General features: G+C 40.9%; 1 protein-coding gene across 10 annotated transcripts in view; it reads left to right on the top strand.

The window, feature by feature from the left end:
• The window catches only part of bbx (BBX high mobility group box domain containing), a 47,185-nt gene extending 36,238 nt beyond the window's left edge, over positions 1 to 10,947 (top strand). For 6 of the 10 annotated variants that reach the window (XM_085797037.1, XM_085797041.1, XM_085797038.1 and 3 more), the window contains exons 12-16: positions 11 to 165; positions 399 to 488; positions 1,597 to 1,794; positions 3,972 to 4,176; positions 6,306 to 10,947. In XM_085797037.1, coding sequence (XP_085653163.1) covers positions 11 to 165; positions 399 to 488; positions 1,597 to 1,794; positions 3,972 to 4,176; positions 6,306 to 6,384 — 727 coding nt within the window. In that variant the 3' untranslated portion in view covers positions 6,385 to 10,947. The remainder of the gene's footprint in view (positions 1 to 10; positions 166 to 398; positions 489 to 1,596; positions 1,795 to 3,971; positions 4,177 to 6,305) is intronic. The other 4 variants (XM_085797044.1, XM_085797043.1, XM_085797039.1 and 1 more) reach the window with 2 other exon arrangements.
• Positions 10,948 to 14,812: the final 3,865 nt, after the last annotated feature.

The following is a 14,812-nucleotide window of genomic DNA, read 5'->3' as shown; positions in this document are numbered from 1 at the left end:
CCCCTGTCAGCCTAGGGAAACTGGAGGAGGAGTTTGAAAAGAAATTTAACAGCCTGCCACAGTATAGTCCAATGACATTTGATAAGAAGGGGACTACTGTTGCAAAGCAAAAGAAGAAGACCGAAAGCTCCCCGGTCCAAGAAGACGCCTCTAAAGTCGGCAAAGGTGAGTGCAAAGGATTTATTTTTGTTCTCCCCACATACTGCTCTTTTACTCTCCTCTCATCATCATAGAGTCATGTTTTCTACACCTGTGGCGTTCAGCAGCACCACTTCTCTCCCTCTATCCCTCTATCTCTCTCTGTCTCTCTCTTTGTTACAACAACAGAAACATTTGGGCTCCATGACACAGCATTTTCCATGCTCTTTTTTTTCTTTCTTTGTTTTTTGCTATATCAGGGTCATCTCCATCTCAGAAAAAGACTTCATTCCACAAGATTGTTAGGAAGCACAAACACAAAAAGGAGAAGCCAGGTGCAGTGGACAAAGGTGAACTAGACTGTTGATGTTTGTGCTTTTATAGCAGTGATGTGAACGTTTTTTTATTTGACAGATTCATTTAAAGGGATAGATCAACATTTTGGCAAATAATCCCTATAGTCATAGCAGTAGGTTTGTTACCTTTAATTGTCGGTACAAGCTATTTTTAGAACGGCGGAGCAGAGCCGTTAGCTGCTCAGAGCTACGCTACGGAGGAACTCATCAAATACACAATCCAACAATCCCACAACTCCACAACGCTCAGGTGGACAAGTTGTGACCTGCACATTCACCACGCTATGAGATAATAACACAACGTTACCAGACAGAGTTGTTATAGAGGGAAATACATGCAAAACCGCTGATGCACGTTGCCTTCAGGGACAGTTTTTCATCCAGCAGTCTCTGTATTTCCCTCTAAAACAACTCTGTGTGGTAACGTTGTGTTATTATCTCATAGCGTGGTGAATGTGCAGGTCACATCTTGGCCACAAAAGCATTGTGGAGTTGTTGGATTGTGTATTTGATGAGTTTTAATGAGGGAAACCCTAAGAAATCCCATGAGCCTCCGTAGCGTAGCTCTGAGCAGCTCGCGGCTCTGCTCCGCCGTTCTAAATATAGCCGACACCGACAATTAAAGGTAACGAACCTACTGCTATGACTATAGGGATTATGGCAATGGGCCAATTTGCCAAAATGTTGAACTATCCCTTTAAAGTTGCTCGTTACGTACGCAATCGAGACCAGCAAAATATTTTCAAATCGACTTGAATTAGAGAATTTACCTTCACATCACAAAAAGGCTGAGCGTTAAAAATAAATCTGTAATTTATTTATCTGATCTGTTTCAATTTGCATTATTTATAGTTATTTAAGTATATTTATACATTTATTGTGATTATTATTAATAATAGTAGATCTTTCATAATAATAAGAGGCAGAGGCCTTTATGTTCAAGCAATAACTTTCATCTGGTTAATTACAGTTAAATGAATTAACTCAATAACCTTCATCCTTAAAGTTAAGTTAAAAAAAACTGTAACTATAGCACTGTTTATATTGACTTTCAACACTTCATCCGTTCCAAGGTTAAATCGCTGATATCTTTTCTCCTCAGCAGCGCTACAGGGTGATTCCACCTCACTGGATTCAGCTTCAAAAGCCAAGTCATGTGCCCCCATTGCCATAATGTGCCCAGATGCTCAGGGCACCGCTAGTATGGAGATGCTAGTTGGTAGCCAGAAGAGGAAGGCGAGGAAGACCAAGATCACACACTTGGTGCGCACAGCGGATGGCAGCGTGTCTCCAGTGGAGGGTGAGTGACGACGACTCTGTTTGCTTCTCTCTTCTCTGCGCTCACAATGGAGCTGAGTTCACACTGAAGCTAATCTCAGATACCGTAAAACTTCAAATAATGGCCGAGTCCCAAATTGCCGCCGGTCCCAATTAACCGCCGGGTGTAGCAAAATATTTTTTATATTAAACGCCCATCCCAAATAAACGCCGGGTCAAACATTGTTTTTCTAGTTGCCAAAAAATATTCTATGCAAATATAGCGGGTGTCTCGTGACGTTAAAGACGGCCGAGGACTGACAGGACGCCTCTGGGCTGGTTGCTCCTGCCCGGTCTGTCCACTCCTCTCATCCGCACTTCAGCACCTGTCCTGGGCTGCACAGTGTCGGCTCGGCTCGCTCCTCGTTTTAAATGACTCCTTTTAAAAGTAGCGTAAACAGCCTTCTGTTCTCTGATTACTCATATGCGTATTTAGTTAGGCTATAGGCTACGTTGCATTATTACTAGTTATAGGCCTACTTCATTCATTCAATCAACAACAAAGAACAGAGGAGCGAGCCAACAGGTGCTGAAGTGTGGGAGAGGAGTGGAGAGACTGGGCGTCCGCAGGGTTTTTGCAACTTGCGGCGGATCAAGAAGGGCGGAGGACCGACATGACGGGGGGTCTCAGTCTCCTGGTACCTGTGCGGGCCAGGACGGCGGAGGTCAGCGAGACCGAGAACGAGTCTGCCCTGGCCGTATTTACAGTAATGCCTTGAGAAACGCACGTATCGTTCCACCGCCGCCTGCCGCCACAGAGTGAAGCCTCTTTCCCCAGAAGGAGGTCCAGGTTGAACACTATTAATAAACGCAGGTCCCTAATAAACGCCTGTTGATTTGAGCGATTTAAGCAAATAAACGCCCGGGCCCTTATTTGGTGTTTTACGGTACATGTTTTTCTATTTTTGTTGTCAGACAATGAAACTTGATTGAAACAGTGACTGATTTTAGCTGCCCCCTCCCCCTCTATTAAATATGAAAGGAGGCTGAAAATCACAGGACATGTCTGTTCTGATGATACAAGTCGACAGTGTAAAACTCAAACATGTGGGGGCTTCCTTTCGTATTGAATAGAGGGGGGGACAATTCCGGGCAAATTCAACTCGGGGCTGTATTTTCCTAACATTTTAGGTCTAAAAGAAGGAATTTGAAGATTTTCAGTTTAATCGCTCCTGTTTTGCAGTAGTTGTGTCTGTCCCCGCGTCGCCACGGCAGCGATGAATGGGAGCGGATTGAAGTTCTGCTGCTTAGGCTGTTTCCATCCCTCAAAGCCACAGACAGCGTCAGATGGTGACTCAAATATGCACCGAGAAGTTTATTTACTTCAAGCAAGTCAAGAGTTGACATTCCTAGGGCTTTTTTTCTTCCTTTTTTCCTTTTTGACACCGGTTCTCATCGGCACTTGTTACATTACAATGAATAGGCTACTTGGCATCCTGGAAACCTGCCTGATTTTGGAGATATGCAGTGTTTGTTTGCCATTACTTTCATTATTTCCGCTTATTTCCGTCAGACGTTACGGTCGCCGCTGCCGCCCCCCATCGCGCACCCCGCCGGCCATCGAAGCTTCGATTAAAATCGATTTTATGTCTGCGAAGCTTCGATTACCAAAATATGATAATCGGGTCAGCCCTAGATATTCCTGTGTTTATGACACAAACGGGAGCTTCCGACTGCACCTGAACACACCGAGCGTCAACTTGGGTCTCACGCGAGACTTTGAATTAGATCTAGTTTTACAAACATGTCGACTTGCTTGAAGTAAATAAACTTCTCGGTGCATGTTTGAGTCGCCATCTGACGCTGTCTGTGGAAAAAAATTGCGGCGAAAATCTTCAGATTCCTTCTTTTAGACCTAAAATGTTAGGAAAATACAGCCCCGAGTTGAATTTGGCCGGAATTGTCCTTTAAGTTCCTGGGATGCTGATGACAGACAACCTGCAAACATAGCAACTGTTGCCAGCACGGAGGAACAATGAAAAAAACACAAAATAATAGATGAGAAAAAGCAAAAAACCAACTAAATGCAACCAACCGGTCTAATTCAAGTACCAAATATCATCTCATTATCCTAGAAAATCAATGCACAGCTTCATTCTTCTCCATTTACAAAAAGTTGCTACCAAGTTCCATTGACATTTCCCTGTGTTTCCGTTTCAGAGGATAAAACTAGGGACCTGAACCAGGAACAGGATAAGAAGCCATTACACCAACAGAATTTATGCAATGAAAAAGGGTGCTACAGTAATCCCAGAGCAGAGGAGGAGGCGGAGGAGGAGGAGAGGAGTACCGTACCGCAAGAGCTACCTGCTTTCTTCAGCTTGGCAGCGCTCGCTGAGGTAGCAGCCATGGAAAACGTTCACAGGTACACACTAGCCTACTTTTACACTAATACTGTTGGATTTTACTTTACTTTATTTGATTATTTAGTCGGGACAATGCATATTAATGAACAGTGAGTACTAGAGTAGCCACAGTAAATACACCGGATTTAGCACATGATAGTCTTTGCTGTTGAGTAGTTTGCAATGTCTGTTTTTTTTTTGTTTTTTCTGGCACAATTAACCAATACAAGGTGCTATAGGCTGTATAAATATTTTATTATATTGTATATAAATAACAGCACCTTATAGCTTTTAAATGTTTTTGAACTGTTATGACCTAATCTTGACTTCGCAGCATCATACTTTGCCTCCGAGGACCAGAGCAGTGTCCTGTTTCAATATTTGTCATACAAGACTTATTACAATATAGAATAATAATCATTATAGATTAAAATAAAATAAAAATAGCCATTGATGACTGTCACTCTATAATATAAACTGGGCCATTAGCTGATCAGTGCAGCTGTAGGGATAAAGAGAGGCCACTTCCTGTCCAGTCCAGTCACAGTGCAGAGCCACAATGTGTCAGTAGAGGGAGATAAATACTCAACACAACATGGAAAGCTCAGGCTGTATATATTAGAGAGAATAGAGATTAGAGATGAAAGAATATGTGATTATTTTTGCTAATAAATGAGCATTTTGATATTAAAAAAAAAAGATTTGTTAATTTAGGACAAGTATTCATTTCATACCAATTAATGACACTGATACCACTGCCAGCAAACCCTAGAGGGAGCTGTCTGACACACATACAGATTGTCTCATTGATACTTTCATAGGCCAATTTGTAGTTGTTGCCAGGAAATTGCTAGCTGGAAACTATTGTATGGAAATATATAATACTTCTCTGGGTTTGGTCTCATCTGAAGTTATGTGGGTTAATTATTTCTATGCGCTATTATACCTATAGCTACAATCTCCAGGAAATGATTTGGTTACATAATGGCATACACATTCATAATAATAAAAACAAATGATAAATTGCATGCTTTTTTAAAAAAATTATGCACATCTATTTACTCAAATATCACAAATAATTTAAAAATTTTTTACCGAGAAGAACCCTGCATTCCTCAGCATCTCAGCTTTTGATAGATCAGACAGGAGGCCCGGAAATCCAATAAGCGAAAGTCTTACTGTGTTTTAATTTCAAAACGACAACAGCTAAATTTGAAAAAAGATAGTGACCCAGCCCAGAAAAGGTAGTCGGGGTGAAACAGCCTTCCCTCCTAAGTTGATCTTGGGTCTGTATTGCTATCTATAATTGACCTCTGGCTAAGCCCCGCCCCCTCCACTCACTCGGACAAACAGTCAACGTTTGGTGACAGTTGCTATGGCAGCTGTCACAGTAGGAGACATTTCATAGGAGGCAATTGATGATTTTTGGAGACAGAAAGATTAAATATCATCTGGAAGTCACCAAAACTTAACTTCGCTTTACTGCTATGGCTGTCGTTTCTGTTAGCCTGTCTATGGAGTTTCACATTATACGTTAGCATTAAGCTAGCGGACTTTATGCTTAGTTGTGATACTGGCTAACATCTAAACATCTCTGACAATATGTTGCCTCAAATACGTTGTTGACTCAACTTAGAACAGATGTAGACATCCTTGTTAAGTTTATCCATGTTTAGTTGGTGTTGTGGTCTACTGCATAACTTTATCCAGAGCAGACACTTCTCTCGGTTGAGATGTGGCTTAGGAAAAGGTAAAAAAAATCCCCCCCGTCGCCCAGCCTCTCGGGATACCTAGTGTTGGAGTTGCATGTACCCCATGAACACCGTTTGACCATTTTAAACTTAAAATGTCAAGAAAAAACATATAAAAACGAATGAAAACTGACTAACTGCAATGTGTTTCAATGGACGTGGAAGCAGACAATGTCCGAGTTTATGGGCTAGCTATGCACACTGTGATTGGCTCATCGTGTTTGGGGGCGTGGCTTAGCCATAGGTCAATTGTACGTAGTTGTGACTATTGTAATTTTATTATGCCATGTGTTTTGTATATTTGTCTTGTGTGCTCCTGCTTTTGCAAATGAATCGGCCCTTTGGGGACAAATAAACGTATTGATTGATTGATTGATTGATTTACCGTCCTGTTTCAGAGGCCAGAGGGGTTTGGCTGAGAGTCAGAAGAAAGATCTGGTCCAGACTCCAGTCCTCATCTCGTGCGCCGACCAGTGAGACTCTTCTGCTGCTGCTGCTGCTGCTGCTGCTGCTGCTGCTATGAAAAAAGCCACAACATTGGACACATTGGCAGTGGAGCTTTTTACTCTCCTGGGTGGCGACGCCCACACGCTGACACGGGAGACTTGAATAGGAAGCTTTGGACCAGACTCCACCTTCCCTCCCTCCTTGTGGTGAATTTGCTTGAGCTCGGGTTGACGGCGGAGGAACAGAGAGCGCCTCTCTCCTCTTCCTCCTCCTCCTCCCTGCTCCTCCTCGCTATCTCAGTGTTTTTCCTGAAGCCTTTTCTTTGGTTTGAGGCAGGATGCCTTTCCGAAGTCCTCGCCCTTTCCCGACCCCCGACACCTCCTCCTCCTCCTCCTCCCTCCTTCTTCCCCCCTTAGATGCTCTGTTAGGGCCTGTGGAAGAACCACCAAGCTGTCCCCTAGTGCATGGGTCCCCCCCCCCTCCCCGCCCACCTCTTCCCTGTAGAAATGGTTGTCATGGGTTTAATCGTACACTGTTTTGTCAATTTAGAGGCCGTTGTTTTTAAGCCGGTCGAGTCTTGCAGTTTAAATAACGGCATTTTAGGTATAGGTAAAAAACCCAACAACAATGCATTCGTTTTCTAGACGAAACACAGCTTTCTGTCACCTTTTTACCTCACACACACGCCTACTGAAGAGTTCCCTGCACCTCCGGTAGAATACCTCTGTATCTGAATAGCTCTTATCCCTTCCACTCTCTTCTCTCTCCAGCTTCAACCCAAAATGACTTTAACCAGGGTAAAATAATAATCATGATGGATCGGCATCCGTTACCAACTTCTTGCTTCGTGTTTTTCCCTGCGGTGCACTCGGTGTGGTGGTGTGTGTACCCCGAACTACAAAGAAAATCATGGCTGAGTACTTGATGGGTGTACATTAAGATCATTAAGCTACTGTTAAACAGTATGTGGTAGCTTCAAGTAATCATGTTAGACTGAATGTGTAAAAGAGTTAGACCTGTGCATACCCTTTGCATCTGAACTAGAGTCGACTAATAGCCGAGGGTGTTCCTGTGTGTGTGTCCTGTTTATCTTTCTTAGTCGTAGGCTCACAGTGAGTTTCCCCCCTTTTTTTGTCCGAACCAGTAGGTTGGCTTGAAAACTGCTTCTTGTGATGAGGAGATTGTGTGAGAGTGAATCAAATATAGCCTTAACCCCTCCCGCCTAGACCCTGTTTGCCACCACAAAGCCCTCAACCAGCTTCTTGCTCAATGCCATCACAGTCCTGAAGTCAGTGTAATGTTTTTTGAATAGTGAAAATGCAGTTTTTTTTTGTCGATACTTGATCTTATTGCAGTTTTGCGTAGCAATTATTAGACAGGTCAACTTCTTGTGTGCAACTTACTCGGTTTTTTTTTTGTTTTGTTTTGTGTGGTTGGTTGGTTGGTTGATTGGTTGGTTGTTTCTTACGTAAACACTGCACTAATTTGTAGCTGAAGTTTGAGTTGCTCTAGTTATTAAGGGTGATGAAATGCCTTGTCTCCACCAGTCACAGTGTTCTTCTTTACTCTGTAGCCTGTCTCGTAGTGTCTTCAATGTCCTGGCTAAAAGGTCTGACATGAGAGATGAAGAGTTTGTCAATGTGAACAGAATAGATTATTATTTTTTTGTGTGTGTGAAACAGTTTTATTTTACACGTCTCATGAAATGAAGAAAAAAGTACAAAGCAGAGAGAATATTTTCTGCCTTTGTCTGGTTTGATTCAGTGAGTTAGACATCAGGCTGCACTATGCTACGGTTCCTCTTAGCGCTCATGGAGACAAGGCATTTAATAATAATTCCCCCTGTTTGTTTCCTATTGGCCTTTTGAGATTTTATTGCCAAGTAATGGTCTATATATATACTCAAAGGTCTCATGTAATCAATGTTTTTTTTTTTTGATTTTTACAAATGTTTGTACATAGATGCAGATTTATTTGTGTTCTTTATTATTTTTAATTTTTTTTTCTTTTTGGCATTGTTGTGTTGCTGATTGGTCAGAATCATTCCATTTCAATGCCTCTGTCTCGGCCATACTTAAAAGTTTGCAGTTTATGAGCAGCAGTAGTGAGGAAAACAAAAGGACAGGTGCAGTTGTTTTATCTGCAGGTTTGTCGTCTTCCCGGTGGGTAGAGGAAACATGGAAGAGCTGCGTCAATACCCCACACCTCCTTATCTAGCAGCCTTTCTGTTCCTCTGTGTAGACCAATACTTAATTTATCACATTTTAGATACATTTTGAGTCACGTTTATAACTTTTCTAGCTTTTTTTTTTCTTCTGTTTTCAGTTTGATTGTTCTATCTTCTGTTATGAACTGTGTGCATTTCCGATTGCTCCTTTAACTAGGTCCTCCTTAATGAATTTCAATGGTTTTTCCTGAGGTCAAGTTTACTGGATTAAGACTGTTGTCAAAAAAAATGATCAAGCTCATAGACGATAAACGCATCTTCTATGCTTATCTGCTAAGCACATGGGCACTGAGATAAAAATGCACCATCTCTAGACAATGAGCTTTAGTCTTCTCACCTCTGACGGAGCGGATTCGACTGCAACTGCATCATCGTTTCTCTGATACATGTTAAGATGTTAAAAGTGCTTAATGACAGGACCAACTGAGAAGAAATGAACGGGCCTTGGAGAACTCATGCATCCTGAGAAAAAGAGTATTTTTCCTAAATCAAAGCATTGCTACGTGGTAATGATGTTTTGCTAATGTAGGCCCTTGTGTGCAAATAATGGAGTACATGCAAAAAAAATATATAATTGCTCTCTAAATTTGTCCTTAAAAAAAAAAAACTAACTGCAAATGTTTCCCAGTTAAGTTAAGAAAACCATAATATGCTATATGATAATCTAATAAGAATGGCAAATATATATTTTTTCAGATATGAAATATGAGAAGTTACATAAAACAGTAAACTGTATAGTTCTTCCACTGGTGGACATCAGTGTAGTTCTTTGCAAAGACAAAGACATTGTCTTCCCCCAAAATAGAGATATATTTGCTTTTAGCCAGTGAGTTTATTGACATTTGCCAAAGAAGAGGAAAAAGGTATATTCAAATGGAAATCCTGTTTAAACAAAAAAAAAAGGAAAAAAAACAACAAAACAAAACAAAAAAACTAAAAATTACAAAAACAAAAACACAAAAAAAAACAAGAAAGCTAGCGAAACAGTTGCACTGCGTTTTCTAAAGTGTGTAAATCTTCAGGTAACAATATCAGCACAATTCATCCTGTGTATCTAATGGGCTTTTTCCCTGGTGTTTGAACCCAGAGTCGGAACGAAGTGCAACAAAAAGGCACCACTCGATGCCTCTTTTAGTATACAGTATTTGCACCTTATGACCCAAACCAAAACAAATCATGATCTTTGAAGAAAAAATATGTAATTTTTACCCACTCTGCATTCAAAATTATGCATTTTAACCATTATATATGCGAGAATCCAGTCAATAACAGATCCACACATCTACAAAAACAGCCATAATACCGTCATTTTCCCCCACCCCTCACTTTTTCTATCTAGATAATGCTTCTATAAATTTGAAATTCCTATATTAGTTACCTAAATGACTATAATACCCTTTTGTGCTAGTACTGTCTTCTTGAATGTAATCATTTTTGTACCTGTATTTTTCTAATTCAGTCTTGATTGTACTGTATGTATGCTATGATGGTATACTGTTCCTTAGGTGCATAGTTACAACCATTCTCATGACAGGATATAGATGCTGCGCTGCAAACGCAAAAATGGGAAAATAATGTGGAGATGTTGGGTCCAAAGGACTTGCTGTATCATGTTAAGCATCAGTGAGACTTTATTAATAACTGAGAGATTCTTGCAAAGATGTGTGAGTGGTGGTGGGACAATAGCTTCCCCCCCCCGCCCCCCCCCCCAATTTGCTTACTACTCCTTTTTTCCTTTGCAGTAAAAGTGAAAAGTCTGTTCAGGACAGTTGATGAAACAGGGACGCTCCTGCAATCAGACAGAAACAACTGAATGCTTGAGTTTCAACTTATTTATTACTGTTCCTTTTTATAGGTTTAGTCAAATAAAATAAAAAAAACAATGAAATATACAACTGAATATGCATCCATTTATACATGTGTATAAGATTATCTACCCTTTACTGGAATGTAGATCATGGCTTCGATTTTTTTCAGTTTTTTTGTTCTGTTTTGTTGGTTTTTTCTCGTCAAGAGGAGGGTTTGCCAGATCCTTTGAGTCTCTTTCCTCTGATAGTTTGTACAACTTGTTGCTTAATCTTAATTTATCTTATTGGTAATCATCATGACAGATATGTTTTTGATTGTTACAGCCCAGTTGTTATATGCAGCCTTACTGGAACCCCCTGCTTAGTGAGGGATCCCTCGACCTCCCACCATCCCTACTCCCCCGCCCCCGCCCCCAAGCCCGCCCCCAAGCCCGCCCCATCCACAACTCCTATGTCATAACACTGTTTGCTGATGCAACTATTATTCCTTTTACACTTTCTGCTGAAGCAATTATTACTTCTTGAACACCTATTAAAATAACATCTATTACATGTGTGTGAAAAGATTTTGTTGGGTTTTTTGCTGGTTTGTATCGTCGAACATATTGATCCTTTCAGCTCAATAATAACAAGTGACATGCATGGCTGGGCACTTATTCACATATGATATATAAATATTTGATTTAAAGGGATAGTAGCATTTTTTTTTTAAAGTAGGGTTGTATGATCTACAAATAGCCCCTAAGTACTTTAATTGCAGTAGAAGACTCTCTGCACTCCTCCCGTTAGCAACGCCAGCCCATAATAGCCCTGCCCAGAGATTTACAACATACAGTGCTGTGAACAGACCCAAAGAAACGGCCTATTTTCACGGCCTAAAAGAGGTTTTACCTGAAAAAAATACACAGTTCCATTGTTCGCTATAATATATTTTTTTCCAGCCCTTCAAAATGCAGGAAAAATGCAGTTTTTATTTGGACCGAACCACCTCACGTATCCCTCCGCCCAGGGTTAGCGCCCGCCGATCAGCAGTTGGTTAGGTCCAAATAAAAACTGTGTTTTTCCTGCACTTTGAAGGGCTGGAAAAAATTATATTATAGTGAACAATGAAACTGTGTGTTTTTTTTTAAGGTAAAACCTCTTTTAGGCCGTTTCTTTGGGTCTGTTCACAACACTGTATGTTGTAAATCTCTGGGCAGGGCTATTATGGGCTGGCGTTGCTAACGGGAGGAGTACAGAGAGTCTTCTACTGCAATTAAAGTACTTGGGGGCTATTTGTAGATCATACAACCCCACTTTAAAAAAAATGCTACTATCCCTTTAATGTTAAAAGTTTAATGTAGAATATATTGAATGATATTTCCTTGGTTTCTCTTGCAGAAAGATTCGAGAACATCACAAGTGTGTTTGGCTGCTGGATTAGATGAAAAAATGTGTGTTTTTTGTTTCTTTTATGCATTAACAGAACATGTTGAGACACCGATGTTTTGCAGGTACAATGTCAACAATGTTCACTATTATACTTTAGTGTGTTAGCATTAATATTAGTTATACAAATTACAGCCGAGCGTGACATTAAAGGAGCTATATGTTAAAAAAAAAAAGTATGGCAATTTATCATAAAATCACCCAAAATGTCACCAGAGATTTAGGAATCATGTATGTTAACTCATTGAGTGCCGCGCTCCTTTCCAAAGTTTTAGTCAAGTGTACCGGCAAATTAGACCATATTTGACTTTTTATTTTAGAGCCATAGTGTATTCTATATTATTGCCACCAACACATACTGTAGCTCATTTGAAAGGTTTAATTTTATCCTTCAAATGGCCACAAACCGTTTGTTTCTACGTGCCTCCGTTCCTGAGAAAAGTCAAGCTAAACATGGCTGGGTTTCACCAAAATCCCTGCTTTTTTTCTAGAAAAGGAGATAGAGCGTCTTTTATGAAAGGTGCGCTGTTTGTGTCTGTCGCTCTTCTGACACTCGCATTTCTGGATCAAAGGGCTCGTATAAGATAAATATACACAACAATTGTTGTTCTATTCACAAAACCACCATCGGGGGCGGGGGGGGCGCCACTAAACAACAATAACACAGACGCACCGTGCCGTGTCACAGCCTCTCGCCGCGGAACGTGAGGGTCTGTCGGCCACAGCGGCTCGCGAACACCGGTCCCGCCGGTGGTCGTGGTCCTTCTGGGGTACGGGTCGGTGGTGCCGGTCTGCTTTGGTCCAGAGACCATCAGATTTTACCGCGGGAGGACTTTGGGGAGGACACGGTGTTGCTCCAGATGAAGACCGGGCGGGACTGTGGGCTGAGAGCTTCCTGGTTCAGCTCCCAGCTGCTGCAGCCTCGCGGGTGAGAGCGGAGCAGCAGCGGAGCAGCTGCTGCATCTGCATGCAGAACTCCGTTTGCAGAAGCTGAGTTATGATAAAAACTTCCAGATCATGAGCTGTCATGTGACTTTGATCGTCATCTATTTCAGTTCTCCTCGTCGTAGAGTCCCCAAATTTACATATAATGTGTATTAAAGTGTCTATTTTCATAATTTAAAAAAAAAGCAAAAAACGAAAAATTTCGTTTTTGGCACTCAACGCATGGGAACGAAAAACGAGAAATTACGTGGTTGGCACTCAATGAGTTAAAGGGATAGTTTAACATTTTGGCGAATGGGCCCCTTGCCATAATCCCTATAGTCATAGCAGTAGGTTTGTTACCTTTAATTGTCGGTGCATGCTATTTTTAGAACGGCGGAGCAGAGCTGCGAGCTGCTCAGAGCTACGCTACGGAGGCTCATTATGGGATTTCTTGGTGTCACCTCATCAAACTCATCAAATACACAATCCAACAACTCCACAACGCTCTGGTGGACAAGTTGTGAGCTGCACATTCACCACGCTATGAGATAATAACACAACGTTACCAGACAGAGTTGTTTTAGAGGGAAATACAGAGACTGTTGATGAAAAGCTGTCCCTGAAGGCAACGCGCATCAGCGGTTTTGCATGAATTTCCCTCTAAAACAACTCTGTCTGGTAACGTTGTGTTATTATCTCATAGCGTGGTGAATGTGCAGTTGTTGGATTGTGTATTTGATGGGTTTGATGAGGGAAACCAAGAAATCCCATGAGCCTCCGTAGCTTGCACCGACAATTAAAGGTAACGAACCTACTGCTATGACTATAGGGATTATGGCAATGGGCTATCCCTTTAATACTGATCGAACTGACAACAATAGTACATTTAAAAATGTTATTTGCAGCATGCAAATCATGTTTATGTTTTGGTTTTGTGTTTTGTCCTGTTGCCCCACCCAGCGCTCTCTCTCTCTCTCCCAGTCACAAGGTCAGTGGCATTTGTGCCTCCAGGTTGCCAGTTACCACTGAGCTGCAGCATTGTGGATTACTGCATGTCTGACGGCACTAACATTACTGTAACATTGTGACTCTCAAAAACATCTTGACAAAAGCAGGAAACAAAACCAGGATGATCTGCATAGATGAGGAGATGCGTTTGGAAGATGGAGACGGCTGAAAGCGGAGAAGAATTTGAGGACAGATGTGTGAGTGGCTAATTTTCTCCTGGGCCAATACCAAGCTTTTTGCACAATAATCCATTTTCCCAGTGCACGTATACAGCTTTATTCGATTAATTTCCTTCTCTTTCTACACTCTCCATACTGTAGCTACACTGCAAAAACTCAAATACCAAGAATATTTGTCTTATTTCTCGTCAAAATGTCATTTCTAGTCAAAACAAATACCATTATACTTAAAATAGAAATCATCACATTAAAAAGTAGCTTGTTTTTAGACACATTTCAAGTGATAATATGCTTGAAAGAATTGAAAAAAGTAGAAAAATCTGACAGTGGAGCAAGTTTTTCTTCCTTATTACAAGCACAAAAAAACTTGCTTTCACTGGCAGATTTTTCTACTTAACTCAAGTGAAAATTTGTTTCAAACAAGTGAAAATGATCTAAAAACAAGTTAATTTTTAGGTGATGAGTCTTATTTTAAGGGGAAAGAGATTAGTTTTGACTAGAAATGAGACGTTTTGACAAGAAATAAGACAAATATTCTTGGAAAGATTTTGAGTTTTTGCAGTGTACAAAGCTGGAGCACTGTGGCTATCTGGCACTGCAGCAACAGTTTCTTAAATCTTAGCTCCTTTAATTTTGCTGATATTTGGTCATGAACCAAAACTACACAGTGTATTATTTATATTCCAATTTACTGTTGCTCAGTGATTTGTCCTGTGGTTTTTCAAGGAGTCAAACAACTGGAATATTCAATTGTTACTTGTTGTCAGAGATGTTTTCACTGCAGGACAATAAGTTTAGAGAAACCAAAATAGATGTTGTCAAGGTACTTCATCTAAAAACAGAGGTGTAACCAAAGAAGTGCCACCACAGGCAGACGTCTT

The sequence above is a fragment of the Trachurus japonicus genome, chromosome 14 (assembly GCF_045865225.1).
Source record: "Trachurus japonicus isolate A0001 chromosome 14, Traja_1.0".
Lineage (NCBI taxonomy): Eukaryota > Metazoa > Chordata > Actinopteri > Carangiformes > Carangidae > Trachurus > Trachurus japonicus.
Note: the sequence above shows the minus strand (reverse complement) of the source record. Positions and strands in the feature narration are given on the sequence as shown.